The sequence below is a fragment of the Hyaena hyaena genome, unplaced genomic scaffold (assembly GCF_003009895.1).
Source record: "Hyaena hyaena isolate Hyena2069 unplaced genomic scaffold, ASM300989v1 scaffold_108, whole genome shotgun sequence".
In the NCBI taxonomy this organism is placed as follows: domain Eukaryota; kingdom Metazoa; phylum Chordata; class Mammalia; order Carnivora; family Hyaenidae; genus Hyaena; species Hyaena hyaena.
This window is the reverse complement of record NW_024080741.1, coordinates 3,200,031-3,219,916: the sequence shown is the minus strand read 5'-3', so window position 1 is coordinate 3,219,916 and position 19,886 is coordinate 3,200,031. Positions and strand designations below refer to the sequence as shown.

The window sequence follows — 19,886 nt, the reverse complement described above, 5'->3', positions numbered from 1 at the left end:
TTTCATGAGTGGAAGAGCAGAGATTCAAGGCAAAGTTTATATGTATAATCACATTGCATTGCTTTGCAAGATTATGGCAGGACTCATTTCTCTAAGGTAATGATAACACCAGAATGATTTTCAGAAAGTCAAAAATCCTCTGTAAATGTCAGCATTTGTCAGGACAAGGAGCCAGGAGCAATGCCTGGGTGACAGGGAGCCATGGGAGCTTGCTCCACCTCCTGAGAGTCACACTTTTCTCTACTCTTCTTCAAGAATGTGGCCCCAGAAAGGGATGGACCCGGGTTTGTACTTATAGGAAGGGTAAGAGAAGGTGGAAGGCAAGGGCCGTCTCTACAGAGTCCAACAGGAAGAAGGGAGTGGAATGCTCACCCCAAAAACCTTCTTGGCCCCTGCTTTGGCAGCAAACATGGAAAGGATCCCAGTACCACTCCCAACATCCAGGACCACTTTGTCCTTAAACACATGCTTGTTGTGGTACATGGAGTTCCGGTAGGTGAGTGTCCGCACCTCATCCTTCAGCATTTCCTGTGTGGAAGGAAAGGAAAAGCAATGTCAATGTATTCAAGGCACCTGGGAGTACACCAAGGTCATGGACCCCAGGACTGTCATGCCAAATTTTTCAAGAATCTCAATGCTTGGGGAGCATGCCTGGCTCAGTCGGTAGAGTGTGCAACTCTTGATCTCAGAGTTGGTTCGATCCCCATTTTGGGTGTAGACATTACATAAAGATAAAATCTTTAAAAATGAAACTCTCAAAGATATCATTAACCTGAGCCAAAGGAGAGTATTGTTAAGGCAGCTGGACCAGAGGCTACCTGCACAATTACAAACAACTCCAGCCTTAAAACTCTACCCAAGAAAGACAATTCTGTACTGTAAGAGAAGAAACTCCTGGCCAGCCCTGGGAAGGCTTCCATTTACCAAAGAACAAAAGGAGAGATTAGTGCAATGCAAATTGAGGGATTTAAGTTAAACCTGAAGCAGCATGTTCTGCCACAGTGAAAGAATTGTCATTGAACAGGTTATTGAAGGAGGTTTGTGTTTTGTGGTTTGTGTGTGTGGGCTGCATACTTTTTTGTTTGCTTTTTCCTAAGAACAGAAAACATTTCTTAATCTATCATTATTTAAGTACTTTGTGGTAAAAGAGAAAGTAGGTTACCCTTTACAACTATCTCTAACCTAAGGAGAACGTGATTAATCTGTGTATGATGGTGAGGCAGGGATCTTTGTTCATTCAAGCTATCAGCAAACACTTCTAACTCATAACCAATAATATTGGGATTATAGTGTAATTTTAGTATAACTTGCATATACTACATATTTTATTTTATTTCTTAAGTTTATTTATTTGGGAAGGAAGAGAGTGCCTGGGAAGGGCAGAGAGAGAGAGAGAAAGAGAGAGAGAGAGAATACCAAACAGTATCTGCACCAGCATCATGGAGCTTGACACAGGGTTTGAACTCACTAACCATGAGTTCATGACCTGAGCTGAAACCAAGAGTCAGATACTTAACTGACTGAACTACCCAGGCTCCCCAAAAAGCACATATTTTAAATGCATGGTTAGGTGTAAAAGTTTTGACTCACATATACCTATGTAACAACTACCATAATCAAGATATAGAACATTTTCCTCCCCTTAGAAAGTCCTTGATCCCCCTTGACAGTCAATCCCCACCCCCATCCAGATGACCAATCATCCAACTTCTATCACTAAAACTTCATTCTGCCTTCATATAAATTGAATCATATGGTATGTGCACTTTTGTGTCTGGCTTTCTTTGCTCAACATAAGGTTTCTGAGATTCATTTACTTTAATGCACATATCCAAGGTTTTTTTTTTTTTTCTTGTTCTTGTTGACTAGCATTTCCATCATATGGACATCCATTCACTTGTTGATAAGTATTTGGATTATTGCAAATAAGGCTGGTACAAAATTTCCTGTATAAGTATTTTTGAGGATATATTTTCATTTTCCTTCAATAAATACCTAGAAGTGGGTTTGCTGGTAGGTGCTAAATTTCATAAGAAAGTGCCAAAAAGCTTTCCAAAATAGTTGCTCCAGTTCATGATCCCACCAGCAACGTATGAGCACTCAAGCTGCTTCACATGCCAGTAACTTAGTATTATCACCTTTAAAAATTTTATTCATTCTTGTAGATGTGAACTGGTATCTCAATGTAGTTTTAATTTCCCTGATATCCATTGATTAGGTAAACTTTCATGTGCTTATTGGCTATTCATATAGATCTTCTATGATGTGTCTGAGTCTTTTGTCCACTTTTTTCTTGAGCTATTTGTCTTTTCCTATTGAATTGTAGGAATTTATGTATTCTGGAAGCAAATCTTTTTTCAGTTATACATATTGTGAATATCTTCTTCCAATCTGTGATTTGCTTTTTTGTTTTCTTAATGTCGTCTTTTGAAAAGCAGTTTTTAGCTTTGACAAAGGCCAACTTTTTAGGGTTTTTCAAAAATTTTTTTAAATGTTTATTTATTTTTGAGAGAGAGAGACAGAGCATGAGCAGGGGAGGGACAGAGAGCAAGGGAGACACAATCCAAAGCAGGCTCCAGGCTCTGAGCTGTCAGCACAGAGCCCAACATAGGGCTTTAACCCATGAACCAGGAGATCATGACCTGAGCTGAAGTCAGATGCTCCACCAACTGAGCCACCTAGGCACCCCTCTTTATTTATTTTTTAAATTTTTTAATGTTTTAGATTTTTAAAAAAATTTTAATGATTAGAATTCTTTGTGTCTTGCCTAATCTTCGTATACGCCGAGGTCACAAATATATTCTCCAATGTTTTCTTCCAGAAGTTTTATAGTTATGACTTTTACCTTTAGGTCTGATTCATGTCAAATTAATTTTTGTGTGGTATTAACTAGGGATGTGAGTTCATTTTTTATACAAAATAGATGGTGTAAGCATCATTTGTAGAATAGACTATCATTTTCTCCATTGAATTACCTTGCCATCTTTGTCAAAGATCAATTAACTATAGGGGCGCCTGGGTGGCTTAGTCGGTTAAGCGTCCGACTTTCGCTTGGGTCATTATCTCGCGGTTCGTGGGTTCGAGCCCCGCGTCAGGCTCTGTGCTGACTGCCAGCTCGGAGCCTGGAGCCTGTTTCGGTCTGTGACTCCCTCTCTCTGACCCTCCCCTGCTCACGCTGTCTCTCTCTCTCTCCTAGAAATAAATAAAACATTAAAAAAAAAAAAAGATCAATTAACTATATAATTAACTATATATTTGTGCATTCTTAAATCTGTTCCACTAACACAACAATTCAAAACTAACTCAATTACTGCAGCTTTATATTAACTTTGAAATAAAGTAGTGGGTCACCTGGCTGGCTCAGTCAGTGAAGCATCTGACTTCAGCTCAGGTCATGATCTTGTGGTTACTGAGTTCGAGCTCTGTGTTGGGCTCTGTGCTGACATCTCAGAGACTGGAGCCTGCCTCAGATTCTGTGTCTCCCTCTCTCTGCCCCTCCCCTGCTCACACTCTGTCTCTCTCTCAAAAATAAATAAACATTTAAAATTTTTTAATTAAAAAAAATAAAGTAGTATGAGTCCTAGTTCTTTTACAAGGTTATTCTGGGGTTTTTTAGACCTTACACATTTCCATATACATTTAATTTTTTAATTTTTTAAATTTATTTCTGAGAGAGAGAGAGAGAGAGAGACAGCATGAGCAGGGGAGGGTCAGAGGGAGGGAGACACAGAATCCGAAACAGCCTTCAGGCTCTGAGCTAGCTAGCTCAGAGATGCTGGGGCTCGAACCCACGAACCGTGAGATCATGACCTAAGCCGAAGTCAGACGCTTAACCGACTGAGCCACCCAGGTGCCCCCTCCATATACATTTTAGAATCTGCTTGTTAATTCACAGAACAGCCTCCTGAAATTGATTGGAATTGCATTGAATCTATAGATGAATTTGGAGAGAATTGACAGCAATATTGAGTTTTACAATCCAAGAACACTGATATATCCTTCCATTTATTTAGGTCTTCTTTAATTTCTCTCTGCAATCTTTTATAGATTTGAGAAGTCTTGGATTTCTTTCATTAAATTTTATTCTCAACTACTTTTACTTTATGGTTATATATATGATTTTCTAAAATTTCATTTTCTGATTGTTTTATATCACTCTACATATGACCTTGGATTTTGCAGCCTTTCTCCCTTCACATACTAATTCTAGCATGATTTTTCATAGATTCTTTGTAAAAAAAAATCTTGTCACTTGTGAATGAAGACAATTTTACTTTTTTTCTTATCCATATGTCTTATATTTTTTGTTCTTTCCTTTTGTTTTATTCACTGGCAAGGACTCCCATGCAGTAAAACATTCAACAAAATAGAAGGCAGGCATCCTTTCTTTGTTCCAACAATATATAAATGTCACTGAATATGGTAGCTATGGACTTTCTTTTTAAATGTTTTAAATGTCTTTTTTTTCAGATGAAGAAGTTCTATTTATAATTTGCTAAGAGGTTTTATCATGATTGGCGTTGAATTTTGTCACATGATTTTTTACATTTACTAAAATGATGTGTGACTTTTCTCCTTTATTCAGATAATATGTTGACCTCCATAGACTGATTTCAAATGTTGAACCAATATTTTGTCATAATGTATTATTATTTTTTAAGTATTGCTGGGTTTTATTTACTAATATTCTGTTGCAGATTTTTCTATCTATATTTATGAGAGATGTTAATCTGTAATTTTCTCTTACCTTCTCTGGTAATAAGTTATGCTGACTAAATTATGTCATAAACGTAAGTTAGAAAGTATTCTCTCCTCGTATATTTTCTAAAAAGTTTGTGTGAGGTTGGTATTTTTCTTCTTTAAATATTTGATATATAATTCACCAGTAAACTCATCCAGGCCTAAAGTCATTTTTGTAAGAAGATTCCATTTTTTTTAATGTTTATTTATTTTTGAGAGAGAGAGAGAGCGCATGTGCACAAGCATATGTGCGGGGTCTGGAGGGCAGAGGGAAGAAGGGGGGTGGGGGGGCGAGGGAGAGGGAGAAAGAATCCCAAGCAGGCTCCCAGCTCAGTGCAGATCTGATGAGCGGTCCAATCTCATGAACTGCAAGATCATGACCTGAGCCAAAATCAAGAGTCAGACTCTTAACTGACTGAGCCACCCAGGCTCCCCAGAAGATTAAATTTTTTAATAGTTGGAGTGCCGTTTTAGTTTTCCATACATTCTTACATCAGTTTTGATCAAATGTTTTTCCAATGAATTTATCCATTTCAACTAAGATATCAAATTTGTGGGTATAACATTGTCATAATATTCAAATTACTGATTGAATGTCTAAATTATCTGTTATGATTTCCTTGTCTTAATTTATATTATAATTTGTATTTCATCTGACTTTTTCTTGATCAGTCTAAATAGGGCTTATTGATTTAATTAGTCTTTTCAAAAACTAACTTTTAGCTTTGTTGATTTTCACTATTGTTTTATTTCTACTTCATTGATTTCTGCTCTCATCTTTATTATTTGCTTATTTCAACTTTCTTGTGTTTTTTTTCTCTCTTCATAAAATGGAAGCTTTGACCATTGACTTTGTACCTTTTTTCCTCTAATATAAGCTTTTAAAGTTATAAATTTGCCTCTAAGTTTTGCTTTAATTACATCCCACAAATTTTCATGTGTCGGTTTCTAGCTATAACAAAATACCGTAGACTGAGTGGCTTAGAAAACAAACATTTATTTCTCACAGTTCTGGAGACTAGAAAGTCCAAGATCAAAATGCCAGCAGATCCATTGTCTGGTGAGAACCTGCTTCATGGTTTGCAGATGATCATCTTTACCTTGTGTCCTCACATGGTGGAAAGCAGAGTGAAAAAGCAAGCCCTCCTGTATCTTTGTATTTGTTCAGGATTTCAGAATACCTTATAAATTTATTTTGGTGAGAGAAGGATAGATCATCTAACAAATGATGCTGCAATGCCTAACTATCTGTGAGAAAATAAAACTGGACCATAACCTCACATGATTTAAAACACTACTTAAGATTAAATAGGTATTTAAATATGGAGGGGAAATAAACAAAAATAACCTTAGCAGAATTTTTAGGAGACTGTATTAGTTTTCTATTGCTGCTGCAACAAATTACCAAAAACTTGGCAATTTAAAACAACACAGATTTGTTATCACACAGTCTGGAAGTCAGAAGTCTCATACAGGTCTCATGGACTTGTCAGGTATTGACAGGGCAGTGTTCCTTCTGGAAGATCTAGGAAAGAATCCATCCCCTTGCCTTTGACAGCTTCTAGAAGCTGCCTGCATTCTTTGGTTCATGGTTCCTTGCACCTTCAGAGCCTGCAACTGCATCACTGTAACCTCTGCCTCCATTGTCATATCTTATTCTCTAACTCTAACCTCACTCTCCTGCCTTCTTCTTTAACTTATTGGAACTCTTGTGTCATGTCTCCTGTTTTAAGGACACTAATCCCATTCATAAGAGCTCCACTTTCATGACCTACTTACCTCCCAAAGGCCCTACCTCCTAATACCAATATGTCGGGGGTTAAGATTTCAACATATGAATTCTGAGGGGACACATTCAGTCCATGCCATTGTATTTTCATTATCATTGAGTTCTTCTCTGATCCTGTTTTCAATGCTGCTTGATTTCCAAATATTTAGAGATTTTCTAGACAATTTATTGTTTTTGGTTTCCAATTTCATTATTATCAAAATAACATACTCTGCATGACTTCACCTTTTGTAATGTATTAAGATTTGTTTATTACCTGCCATATGATCTATCTTAGTGAATGTTTCAAAGTGTATTAAAAGAAGCATGTATTCTTTAGTCTGCAAAAGCCAATTAGGTCAAGTTATTTGATTGTATTGTTCAAATTTCTACATCTTACTTATTTTGTGTGTGTTTATTTGTTCTATCAATAATCAAGAGATAAGTGTTAAAAATAATTTAACCATGGTTGGGGATTTGTATTTTTCTCCCTCTAGTTCTATAGATTTTGCTTCATGTTTTTGATGCTCTATGCACACGTGTATGAGAGTTTTGTAATGTGTCACCTTGGCCAGGCAACTCTGCATTTCCAGAATTCTCTATGTCACCAGCTAAAGTGGGCCACAAAGAAGATTCTTATGAGATTTGGAAGGTAAAAAGGAGGCAGAAATCATTTTGTAGTGCGCACTTGTCAATGATGATGTGTTGACTCACTTTGTTGGCATGAAGCAGAAGCTGGGCCTTCTTCAGTTTCTTTGTCTCCTGGGCCAGGTGTGTGTGTTTAGCTCCATGATAAAACGCCCAGCCTCTATAGAATATGTCCACCACCAAGGTCAAAGGCAATAGAATTGACATGTCTTTCAGTCTATCTTCATAGAGTTTAAGCTTGTGCTTATTGGTTCTAGTTACACATGATCTCTCCTTATTTTACATTCATATTCCTTTCTGAATACCTCCCCTGTGGCCTTCAAGCTCCAGCATCAGCTCAGACATGGAGATAATAGCCTTACACAATTACACGAGCCATATATATATATGTATATATATACACACGCATATATGTATACAGATACATATCTACAGTATCCAGTAGATCTACTGGATCTACTTCCACGGTTGAACTCTGACTGATGCAGAATTTGATACCAAGAATATCTTCTGAATATAAGGATGTGTGCTCTGAATATGTTTTGAGTTTTCTGGAAACTGATTAGAAAGGCACTAATGACCCTATTGCCATTGATAAGGAGGGCACTGGTGGTCAATAGCATGAAATGGCAAAGGAGTTACTTAAATTTTACTTACATATCTCTAATAATGTACCTATGGAAACCAGATTCTGGTTGACCAAGTATTTACTACCTTAAAACATTGTAGTTAACATGAGGAGTATAATGGGTGGGTTAGTTGGTTGGTTACTACTAACTGTTCTAAAAAACCTAGAGAAAGAACATAACTTCAGAGATTTAAATTCTCAGCTCAAGGTCTGAGTATAGCACCTGAAAGGTTCTATGACTTCTCTGGGGGAAAATAAACACACAAATAAAAACATTTCATGTAGGTAGAGGACCAACATTATTTCTTTTTCTTCTTCTTCTTCTTCTTCTTTTTCTTCTTCTTCTTCTTTTTTAAGTAGGCTCCATGACCAGCACGGAGCTTAAACTCATGACCCTGAGATCAAGACCTGAGCTGAGATCAAGAGTCAGATGCTCAACTGACTGAGCCACCCAGGCCCCCCACCAGGGCCATGATTTCTAAAACCTAAATCCAAAGTCTAATCCTGCAAGTAACTGATTACAACACAAATTGCATTCCCATCCTTGCAAGGCCTCTTTTGTTAAAGGGAAGCATCTGTTGGGTAAGAACAGGATCCTGAAAATTAGAATTGGAACACATAGGCAACATGATGCAAGTGGGACCCGAAGTTCCAAAATTACAGAATCTTCTTTGACTATAGAAGCATCTTCTACCCTTGCCTGAGGGCATTAGTTTTCCTCTCCCTGAAGAATCATATTGGCCTACCTTAAAGTAGTTGCTTGTAAGGTACTGCTGATTCTCCTCAGGACCTATCCCTGCCCTCTTCGCTGCTAACCCTATAACAAGATTCAACTCTAAGCAAGCCCCAAAGGGTGAGGTATAAAATGTGACTCATGAGGAGGTATGATACGCCAAAAGAGCTACATTATATTTCCAATTTATATAAATTGAATTCTGGGGAATATGTATGGGGATGTGTATGAAAGCTGTGGGATCAACATGGCAGGATAAATTTGAATGGGGCCAAGTTTATCAATACAGGTTCACTAAGCAGAGATTTTGTATTCACTGTTTTTATCTTGAGGGGCTTAGAATGTCCCTAACAGTTGATTTAGTTGGGTAGTTGAAACATGGACCCAGGGTTACCCCCCACTAAGTGAACTTTGAAATGCTAGAGCTTCCTTGATATGTTGAAGACGAAGATATCCAAAGGTTTAGAAGATTGAAATGTTAGAGTATATTTGTCATGTGAGGCCTACTCACCAAAGTCAGAGAACGGACCTTTCACCACAGCTACGAAAAATAAGTTTGTAAGGGCAGCCCAGCATCCTCAAAGACCTTTGTGGTTGCTCTTTCCTACAGATCAGAAATTACAATGGGAACTGCCACCATCAAGCTTAAATCCCTAAATGCATCAGGAATAACATCAACCTGGTATTCTGGGGAGGCCCAGGTCAAACCATAGCACTTAGTCTTCATATGTTAGGTGGGTGTGGTTACGACAAAGGACTTGGAGCCTAAGCAGTATTCATAACAGTCTGAATGGTGTTGGCCATAGGTCTCTAGAAAAGAGATCATAGTGTCTCTAGAAAATAAATAAATAGGAAGCATACTCAATTCTTACTTGATCGGTGTAAGCAGAAAAATTATAGGTCCAGTGAACAGAAGTCTGTTTTGAATCACCAAAATCTAGAGTCATGCCCCTCAATTGATTCCCAGACTTGAGCCAGTTAACAATCCCAGAACCTCTTGAATGAAGGAAAGGCCATGTTCCATGAAGAAACCCCCTGTTACATTGCCAAAAGTGGATATTGTCAATCTTTCTTTCTGTCTTCACCAAGAGGATCTGCAGCCATTACCACAGTACAGTGTGACTGCATTGGAGAAAGGAAAATAAACAAATTTTGGAGGATTATTGTACCCTACCTATGAACTGACACTAATTCCATGAGACCCATTAGTTCAGGTCACTAATTCAGGAGACACACATCCCCAATTAAGTGGCTTGTTTGCCTGTGTGGAAGACAGAGGCAGATATTGGAGAGTGACTGTGGATTACCATAAACATAATCGGGTGGAGATTCCAATTGCAGTGGCTGTTTCAGATGGTTTTATTGCTTGAGAAAACCAATACAGAGGGTTGCTGGTTTGTTGTTGTTTTTATCAGTCTTAGAAATTGATCCATGTCTATTTCTTCAAATCATAGCTCCCAAGCTTTTGAGCTCCCTAGCCCAGAACATCATTTAGCCTGTCTCAATTTCCCCAGCTGGAAAGTGGAATGATAACAGTACCTGCTTTGTTGGGTTGTTGTGATGATTAAATAAATGTAGTAAATGTTACAAAAGTGTTAGCTCTGGCGGTTTGTAACACCATTTTCATCCATGCAAGGAAACGGTTGAGAGTGAGCAGCAGTTGAGGAATGGAGGCAAAATAATGGCAACATTTTCAGAGGTTTGTCATCGTGACCATAGTTGGAAGTCCTTAGTGCTTGCCCTGCTGGAATTAGAGACTGTCCCAGTACTTCCGCAGATTCTGTTGTTGCTAAAGAGGAGCTTCCCAGCTTCCCGCCTTTGATTCAATGCCTTCTGCCATTTCTTTGACCCCTTCTTCCCTCTAAGGCTCCAGACCACAGGAGTTAGGTCCAAAGGTACAAGTCCTGGGAGAAGAGTTGTGACTTAGCAAGGCTTCCCCTGCTTGACCCCCCCAAAAGAGAAACTCTCTCCCCTTTCTCCACCCCTCCTTTAGTCATCCCTAGGAGAGAATAGCCCAAAGAAGTCTCCAGACCTTTCAGACAAGAGCATGTCACTCTTCGTTGAAAACAGTTCCCAGCCCCCAGCTGTGGATGCCTTTGTCTCCCAGCTTCCCTGCCTATTAAACACATGACAGCACATTGACTAATTGCTGGGAAATAAGCCCCTGAAGAATCTATTTCAAAAGAACCTGCAGCGAGATTGTCAAAAGAAAAGAGCTGGCCAGGAGTGGGATGGGCGACCAGGGCTGGGGGCTGGGAATACAGCCCCACTGGCAGGGAGTCTTCTGGCTGCTGAGGAACAAAGCTCAGGGCCTACTGTCAACGATGCTGGGAATTCAGAGCTGAGGTTTGGGAGGTCATGGCCCTGGCTCCCTGCCCTCTGAGCAGAAGCCATAGTAGGTACACGTCTGTCACTTCCTCTCCTGTTCACAATTCCATTCCTCTTAGAGACACCTTGTGACAGAATGCCACAGTCTTCCTTCTGGAGGCTGAGTACAGAGTCATCTCTAGATGGGGACATGGAATAGAAGAATAGAAGTGTCCGGAATCACCTCTTGTGGTGCTCTCCAGCCCCCAGCAGTGCCCTCTCCCAAACTCGACACCTCTTGTTCATATTTACAGACTAACCAAACCCAATCCATCCCGCACCATGTTTCCTAAACACTCACTGATCACTATTAATCAGCAAGCTGGCAGTGCTGCTGCCCCTGTGAGCATCTTGTTAATGATGGGAGAAGACTGCCAAACGGCCAGCTCGGCTCCGGATGGTGAGGTATGGGTCTTGTCCAGACTGAGGAGGCAAAGGCTTCACTGCGAGCTGTCTGGCACAGAACGGAGATCCCTGGTGCTTGATAATGAGAAACAAGCAGGCCCTTGTTAGGAGTCCATCCACATGCCACCCCCCCTACCTTTTTTTAATACCAGATGATCTTGGAGACCAAATAGGGTGGAGGGAAATCTCAAGGGTGAAGGCAGCTTAAGTAGCCACCCTGACACTGAAGACCTCTGCATTTCCCCAGAAGCCAGATCTAGAAATGACCTGCAGCAGCAGCAGGAGGGATTTAAGCTAATAGTATCAGCTGAGCTAAGCATCAGGAGTACTTCCAGATGCAAAGTGTTGCTAAAACTATTCCAGGACAGGTTACTAAGGAAAGAAATGTTATGTGTGACATGAGGATCATTTCCTCCATGCTTATTAGCTCAGTCCGAACCATGCTTATACATGTCCATGTGCAAGTTTTGTTTTTCTATCAATACATGAAATCTAGGGAAGCTGGTATAGTATTTAACTGATGATCCTTGGTGTCTTTTCCCACTGAAGATCACACTCTCTGGTATGACCAGCCATGTGCTAACCAGGCATCACCTGAGTGATGATCAGATTAGCAGCCATGTCAACAAACTGTTGCAAATGATACAGTGTGTCAAGCTCTGGATTAGTGGCATGGTAAGTAATTCCTGAAGGCATTACAGAGATTAATCACAGCACAGGAGAGCACATCCTAGGAGCCAAAGATAGCCCAGCAAGAACACAGTCATTCAGAGGGAGGTGTCCCAGAAGTCAGTCATAGGAGGCTCCACTGGGGGAGTGGATCCTGAAGACGGGAAAGGACAGACACGAAGTGCATGTCATGATTAACTGGTCTCTAGTGGGCGCAGAGGTTTGGTCCCAGGCAAACCCAACGGGAGGCATTTTGGGGAACTAGCATCTCTTCCTAGGAATCTGCCTTGAAACAGGTGCCCATAGGCACACATCTGTTAGAATTTGTCACATGAATTAGGGACAAGATGAACTCTTGAAGATGCCCCTTTTCTGCCTCTCAGAACCTCTCACAAGCCTATGACAGGGCTCAATGCACCACCTCACTCCGACCCCCTCTACCATGAGGACCAGGATCAGGGAAGGTACACAGTTCACTTATCTGCCCAAAGATGACATCTGAGCCACCAAGAGTGGCTCAGCTGCCCAGGCCTTCCTGGGCCAGGACCCCCAGAACACACACAGGGCTCAGTCTTCCTCCCCTGCAGCCCCCAGGCCTAACACTTTTATGTGGACAGCAGTTCCCAGGAAGCCAAACTCTGAGTCTCCCTGGGGTGAATGGGCCAAGTCCCTGAGTCTAGAATTAATTGAGGGACCTTTGTTCACTCTCTATCTCCACACGGAATTGTAAAGGAACCAGCGGGAAAAAAGTCAAAGTTTCCAGAAAGAACAAAGGACCTGTTTTAAAGTCTCTATGGCATAGAAGTTCAGAATGAAGCCCCAAGGCCCCAAGTGTGAAGGTTTCATTTCTAGCTCTGCCATTTATTAGCTTGTGACCTTGTACGCAAAGGAAGCGAGGAATGTAAGTTGATCTGGATTCTTAAGGTCTTACATCCTCATGTAAAAACTGGGGACAAATAATCTTGTATTCCTCAAGTTCCTTATAATGAACTGTTTTACTTCCATAAGTAGGTGGCTGGGTGGCATACAGGACAATGTGCCTTTTTTGAAAAGGAAGTTAAGGGGCGCCTGGGTGGCTTAGTCGGTTAAGTGTCCGACTTTCGCTTTGGTCATGATCTCGCGGTTCATGGGTTCGAGCCCCGCGTCGGGCTCTGTGCTAACTGCCAGCTCAGAGCCTGGAGCCTATTTTGGAGTCTGTATCTCCCTCTCTCTCTGACCCTCCCCTGCTCACGCTGTCTCTCTCTCTCTCCTAGAAATTAAAAAAAAAAAAAAGGAAGTTAAGACATAAACAAAAAGGGCAAATGCTAAATAATAAAGATTTGGCTTGTTTAAAAACAAATAATTACAAATAAATTGGGGACAAATAATAATACCAACTTCACAGGGGTTGTTAACCTGAGGAATAAATGAGCCAATAAGGTAAAATCTCGGAACAACACCCCCCCTCAAAAAAAAGGAAAAAGTGCTGGCTATTGTTTTTAAACACTCGTCTGGCAAGGATATTTTGATATAGAGAGGGTTTATAGAAGCAGCTGATTGAAACAGAAACTTTGAGACTTATTTTGAAAATGAATTTACAAAGTTAGCAAGGCTTTTTTCCTTGTAAAATATTTCTTCATACTGTAAGGGGATAATAGAAATATTTTCTTCATAGGGATTTTAGGAGGATTAAATGAATTGATACATATAATGTGCTTAGAACAATGCCTGGCACTGAGTAAACACCCAGTTAATGAATAAGCACCCTCCAACCTGAGTGGCTTGGGAAAATGTTGCAGGTGACGGGGGTGGGGTCCCGACTCCAGCCAGGAAGCTTCTGATTGGAAGCTGTGCTCTGTTCTACAACTAACATAAATCTTCCCTGCTATGGTGCAAGGCAAGCATTTAGACACAAGAATTTCCCGAGGATCAATCAGGGTGACAGACCTGGGCCAGGTCTCCAAAGAAGCTTGCTGCATTTCTCCTCCTGGGAGTGCTCATTGGTCTAGGACCTAACAGTTCACGTTCATGCCTGCCTAAAGACTGACATCATGGCCTCCGAAGGGTCTTTTCAGCCTCAGGACTTGAGCTGCAGAGCATCTGAGCTCCTAGAGCCAGGACCTATAGCAAGGACATCCCATCCACCTCGATCACCTGGGCTTAGGGTCAAGAAGAGACACAGGTGTGGGAGCACCATAAAACAAAGAAGCCCTAAGCGCCCCTTGCTCTCTGGCCGAGAAACACATAGACACACACTTTCAGCTACTCACCTGCTCTGGGCCTGACCCTGACCCTCTCCCAGAGAGGTTCACAGGAAGGAGGGAGGGCCAGGAGCCTCGAGCCACTAGGAAAACCCACTTTAGGACAGTAGACAGATGAACACATTAGGCTGCCTCAGAGAACAGTGAAGAAACAGCAGGGCTGAGCTGCCCCATTCTGCCACCAGCTCCACACAGTTTACCTCGTGGATCCCAAAGTGGGCGTAGGAGTCGAAGTAATAATCTCTCGAGGTCATCTCCTCTGGGTTCAGCAGCTTGGACATCTTGCCCCGTCCTGGGCAGCTGGGTTGTGTGGACACATGATGGACACACTGCACAGGCTTGGGTGGGGCGACAGGCTGAGGGGGTTGCGGGGGAGCACTGTTCACCTGAGGGAAGAGAAGGGGTCTGGTGTCAGCAGTGGAGACCAGGTCTTGCCCTCTGAGATGTAGCCCCTCCCCCACCCACCCCCCAACCCCCCCGGGGCCCAGGGACTCGAGTCTGCAACAGCAGCCACGCCTAAGAGGTGGACGGACCTTTCTGGAAGGCCCACTGAAGGCTGTGGTTTATGGAGAGGCACCATGCTACTGAGGAGCCAGAAAGACGTCCATTTAACCCAATTCCATCTCTTACTAGTCAGGCGACCTAAGCCAGCCCAGGCCTCAGTTTCCATATCTGCTAAATGAGGACGACAATACTTCCCTTTATAGGTGAATAGCGAACACTCACTAAAGGGCGAGATGTATAGCGTCACATAGCGTGGTGGCTGCAGTGTAGATTCCAGAGCCAGTCTGCTGAAACTTGAACACAGCTCTGCCACTTCCGAGCTATGCAAACTTAGACAAAATTATTAGCCTCTCAGTCTCTTGGGTTCCCCATCTCTCAAAGGGGAAAAAAATGATCCCCATCTCCTAGAATAATCCTGAGGATGTTGGTGTTTGTGAAGTGCTTATAAGAACGCTTAGCACATAATAAGTGTTTGTTAAACTGAGTCCCACCTGCACACTTAGAAGATGAGTCTCTGGGCTTCTCCCCTAGCAGGCAGCACTTGCTCTGCTCCCCAGATGCAGGTCTCTTAGGTTCTGGGGTCTCACACCTCTTGCCTTCCCTCCTGGATTCTGTAAACTTTATTCCAAACTTTGGCAGAATTTGCTCTGAGCTTGAATTCCCATGCTGATGGTGGCCCCCTGCCTGCACATAACCAATCACTGCTCTTTCTGTGTTCCCAGCCCCACCATGCAGCCTGGCTCTATACCCTACTGCTGCTGCCAATCACCAGCCAACCCCTCCTCCTCCATAGGCTAAGGGGAGAAGGAGAAGTTCAGGGAGCTTTGGGGCCCAAAATTTCAGCTTGACTGTAGAAGGGTATTCATCCCAGGAGAAGAAACTTCTCTCCCTGGAGTGTAGGAATCCAGGTGTGTACAGCACAGAAAAAGCAGGGCAGAAGTTTAAAAAATAGTGAGGTGCATGGGTGGCTCAGTCAGTTGAATGTCCGACCCTTGATTTTGGCTCAGGCCATGATCTCACAGTGTCTTGGGTTCAAGTCTTGGGATTCTGTGTCTCCCTCTCTCTCTGCCCCTCTGCCCCCCTCCTCTGTCTGTCTCAAAAATTAAATAAGTTAACTTGATTAAAAAATAAATGAAAATAAAAAATAGAGAAACAGTAGTATCCAGTAGTTGGTCTTCTGGGACTCCTGGATCCCAATCTTGCCTCTAGTAAAATTAAAAATAGATATTGAGGGGCGCCTGGGTGGCTTAGTCGGTTAAGCGTCCGACTTTCGCTTAAGTCATGATCTCGTGGTTCGTGGATTCGAGCCCACATCGGGCTCTGTGCTGACTGCCAGCTCAGAGCCTGGACCCTATTTCAGAGTCTGTATCTCCCTCTCTCTCTGACCCTCCCCTGCTCACGCTGTCTCTCTCTCTCTCTCTCTCTCTCTCTCTCTCTCTCCTAGAAATNCTCTCTCTCTCTCTCTCTCTCTCTCTCTCCTAGAAATAAATAAAAATATTTAAAAAATAAATAAATAAAAATAGATATTGAGAGGCAGGTGTCATGGTAAATCCTAAGGCCACACTGCCTGGCTTTGAAACACAACCCTGCTGCTTGGTGGCTGATAGTGACCTTTAGAAGTCATTTGTCATCACTGAGCCTCAGTCTCCTTATCCTTACCCATAAAATAGAGATCATGACAAAACCCATCTGAGAGAGTGGTCAAGAACTTTGGATGAGTTCATGTATGTGAAGCATTTAGAACACTGCCTGGCCAATAGTAAGCTCTATTATTATTATCATTATTCAGACTAAATAAATAAATATGTCCCTGCTTTGTGCCTCAGTTTTCTCATTTGTGAGCTGAATCAGCTCAGGCTTACTAATCTCCTTCCCAACAAGGGAAATAGGGAGGCCCTAGGACAGAGCAAGATCAAAAAACCCAAGTGACTCCATCTCTTCATCATGCTGTTCATAGAGCCCCACAACTGCCCCGTGTCCTGGGCTGTAAGGGAGTGAGCTCAGGGGAGTGTGATGGTCCCATTTTCCTGGTGTATCTAGGCTACAGCCTCTGGGAAATAAGCAGACTTCCCAGTTTAGCAACATCAGATTTGAGGTCGGCGAGATCCCGGCTGGCTGGAAGAGGCAATCGGGGCTGCTTCATTAGAATGCAGCAGGTGTGCCCACCCTCAGCTTGGGATGTTGGTCACGGTCTCTGAGAGGCTAAAAATAGACTGTGTCAATTGCATACTCCCGTGCAGGCTGCAGAGTCACCTCTAAAGCTAAAGAAGGCTCTGTGCATGAAGCTGACCCCAATCTTGACTCTATTTAAATATGTTGAAGAGAGAAAAAGTCCTAGCTGGTCCAGGCAGCACGCATGGTCAGGGTCACAGGAGCCTCCTGCACCCCTTCGCTGCCATTCAGCTCTGATTCAAAGTTTCCCTTTCCATGAGGTCTTCAAGATTTCATTTCTCAGCTGCCAATTTACAAAGGGTCAACCATGCGCCATGCATTGCATCCAAAAGACAAAGGATGAGTGGATCTGGTGGGCTTTCACCTCAATGACTACAGATCATGAGGCCAAAGAGGTGACTGTGGCCCAGATTTTGGTCCCAGAGGTTGTCAGCCTAGCTCAGCCTCTTGCAAAGGAGACTCACACTCTGCCCATTAGCTGAGTGGTGTGCCCTGTCCCAGGAGGCTAGGAGTGAGGTAGGAAACAGCAGTGGCCCATGATCCCTAGGCCTTCAGCTAGCTGGGGATGTTGCTTTTCATCCCACAAATACTGACTGAGCATGACTGCAGTCTGTTACTCCTGTGGAGGAACAGACATATAGGAAGAGTGCCCTCAAAGGACTCTGCTTTCTGGTAGAAATATAAGACCTTTGAGGGCTCCACTAGATGATGGAGTAGGATTTTCTTTACAAGAAAAGCTTGAGCAAATTGTTGTGGAGGGCTCAAAGAGAGAGAAGTCTTCAATTCAAAGAATCACAAGAGCTTGGGATATCTGGCAGTGGGGTAGGTGGGGAGATTTCTGAATGCATTTTTTGGTAGGAGGAGATGGTGGGAGGGAATTCTGAGAGAAGGGGATGGCTGGAACAAAAAGGTAAAGGGGCGGGAAAACAGCATGCTTGTTTGAGGAGCAACTTGGCCAAAATAGTGGGAGATTCCACTGAAAGGAAATTAAGGCCAGACTAAGAGGTTGTAATTAACTACAAGACAATGGGGAGCTGTTGGTGGTTTGTAACCAGAGAGTTCTATGTTTGAGCTCTACTTTAGGAAGATTAATGTGGTGGCCGTATACAGGAGGGGCAAGGTGGAGAAATGACAAATCAAGTCCCCAGACTGGGGACTGGGAAGCATATGAACTTATGAGGCCATTTTCAAAGTCGGGTCAAGAAATAATGATAACCTGAGCCACTGTTGTATTAGAGGGCCTGCCTGCCAGAGAAATTGCAGAAATAGGATCTCTAGGAGTCAGCAGCTGACAAGATATGGGGGGAAAGAGAAGCGTTTGAACCCAAGATGGCTTCTACATTTCAAGCCTGGATGACTAGCAAAATGGTGGTGACATTAACAGGAATGAGCAAGTCAAAGGAAGAGTAAGTGGGAAGTGGGGGCATAATGTACTTCCACTTGGATTTGTGAAATTTGAAATATCATTGAGTCATATAAGAAAAAATGTCAAACAAGTAGAGAGTAGTATAGTTCCAGTTAATAAATATCATAAATAAAATGGAAAGTCAAGTGATAAGCTAAGTAGTACATTTTTAATATATATGTACAAAAGCGAATATCCTTTATATGCAGAGAACTCTTATAAACCAATAAGAGAAAGGAAAACATCCCCCATTTAGCATTCGACAAAAGATCTTCCAGTCAATTCACATGAAACTAAACACAAAGGGTGCCTGGGTGGCTTAGTCAGTTGGGTGTCCAGCTCCTGATTTCAGCTCAGGTCATGATCCCAGGGTTGTGGAATCAAGCCCCACATCAGGCTCTATGCTGAGTTTGGAGCTTGCTTGATATTCTCTGTCTCTCTCTGTCTCTGTCTCTGTCTCTCTCTCTCTCTCTCTCCCTTTCTCTCTCAAATAAAATTAAAAAAAAAAAAAAGAAGGGATACATGAGTGGCTCAGTTGGTTAAGCATCTAACTCTTGACTTTGGCGTAGGTCATGATCTCATGTTTGTGAGTTCAAGCCCTGCATCGGACTCTGTGCTGATGGCACAGAGCCACTTGAGATTCTGTCTCCCTCTCTCTGCCTCAATCTCTCTGGAAACCAGGTATCTTCAAATTAAAACAAAAAGTTATAATTTTTAATTACCAAATAATCTTGACTCCTTCAGAAACCATTAAAACACTGCATTTGTTTTTCTTTAAAATTTTTTAATGTTTATTTATTTTTGAGAGAGAGACAGACAGAGAATGAGCATGGGAGGGGCAGAGAGAGAGGGAGACATGGAATTTGAAGCAGGCTCCAGGCTCTGAGCTGTCAGCACAGAGCCTGATGTGGGACTCAAACCCACGAGCCATGAGTTCATGACCTGAGCTGAAGTCAGAGGCTTAATTAACTGAGCCACCCAGGTGCCCCAAAACACTGCATTTGTAAGAGCTGCAGAAAAATAGGTACTTTCATACAGTTCTAGAGAGGATATTTTTTGAAGGCAGTTTGATAAAAATGCATTAAAAGTCTTTAAAGGCACAAATCTTTAAACCCAGTAATTACTTTTTTTGGAATTCATCCTAAGGAAAGAATCAGAATCATGGCAGACAACACAAAAATAGGAGTCAACCTAGAGGTTCCACAAAACAAAACTGCTTACGTAAACTGTGGGTACATCCACACAACAGAATGCAATACAGCTGCTTATAATGTTGTGGAAGAGTAGTTAATAAGAGAAATGTGAACACGATAAACCGTGGGCTGAGGGGAACAAGTGGGAGAAGAATAGACAGTGTGATCACATTTTTAAAATTAAAACTTATTCATGCCTGTGTGTTAAGGAGGAGAGACTCAAGGAAGTCACCAGAATTAGTGGCAATTATGACAAGGTGTTGGATTATAAACAGTTAATTCTTTCCTTTATTGTGCTTGTTTATACTTTCTAAAATGTGTGCCATTAACACGTACTACTTTTGAAAAGAGCAAAATGCAATAATATTGGCAAAAAACAAACAAAAAAACAAACAAAAAAAAACCATGATCCCA

The 19,886-nt window shown here is 42.0% G+C and overlaps 1 protein-coding gene across 2 annotated transcripts in view; it reads right to left on the bottom strand.

Moving 5' to 3' along the window:
- Window positions 1-19,886, bottom strand: part of PRMT8 (protein arginine methyltransferase 8) — a 96,415-nt gene that overhangs the window by 41,457 nt on the left and 35,072 nt on the right. For both annotated transcript variants that reach the window (XM_039236347.1, XM_039236348.1), the window contains exons 2-3: window positions 14,399-14,584; window positions 373-528 (exon numbers count right to left, since the gene is read on the bottom strand). In XM_039236347.1, coding sequence (XP_039092278.1) covers window positions 373-528; window positions 14,399-14,584 — 342 coding nt within the window. The remainder of the gene's footprint in view (window positions 1-372; window positions 529-14,398; window positions 14,585-19,886) is intronic.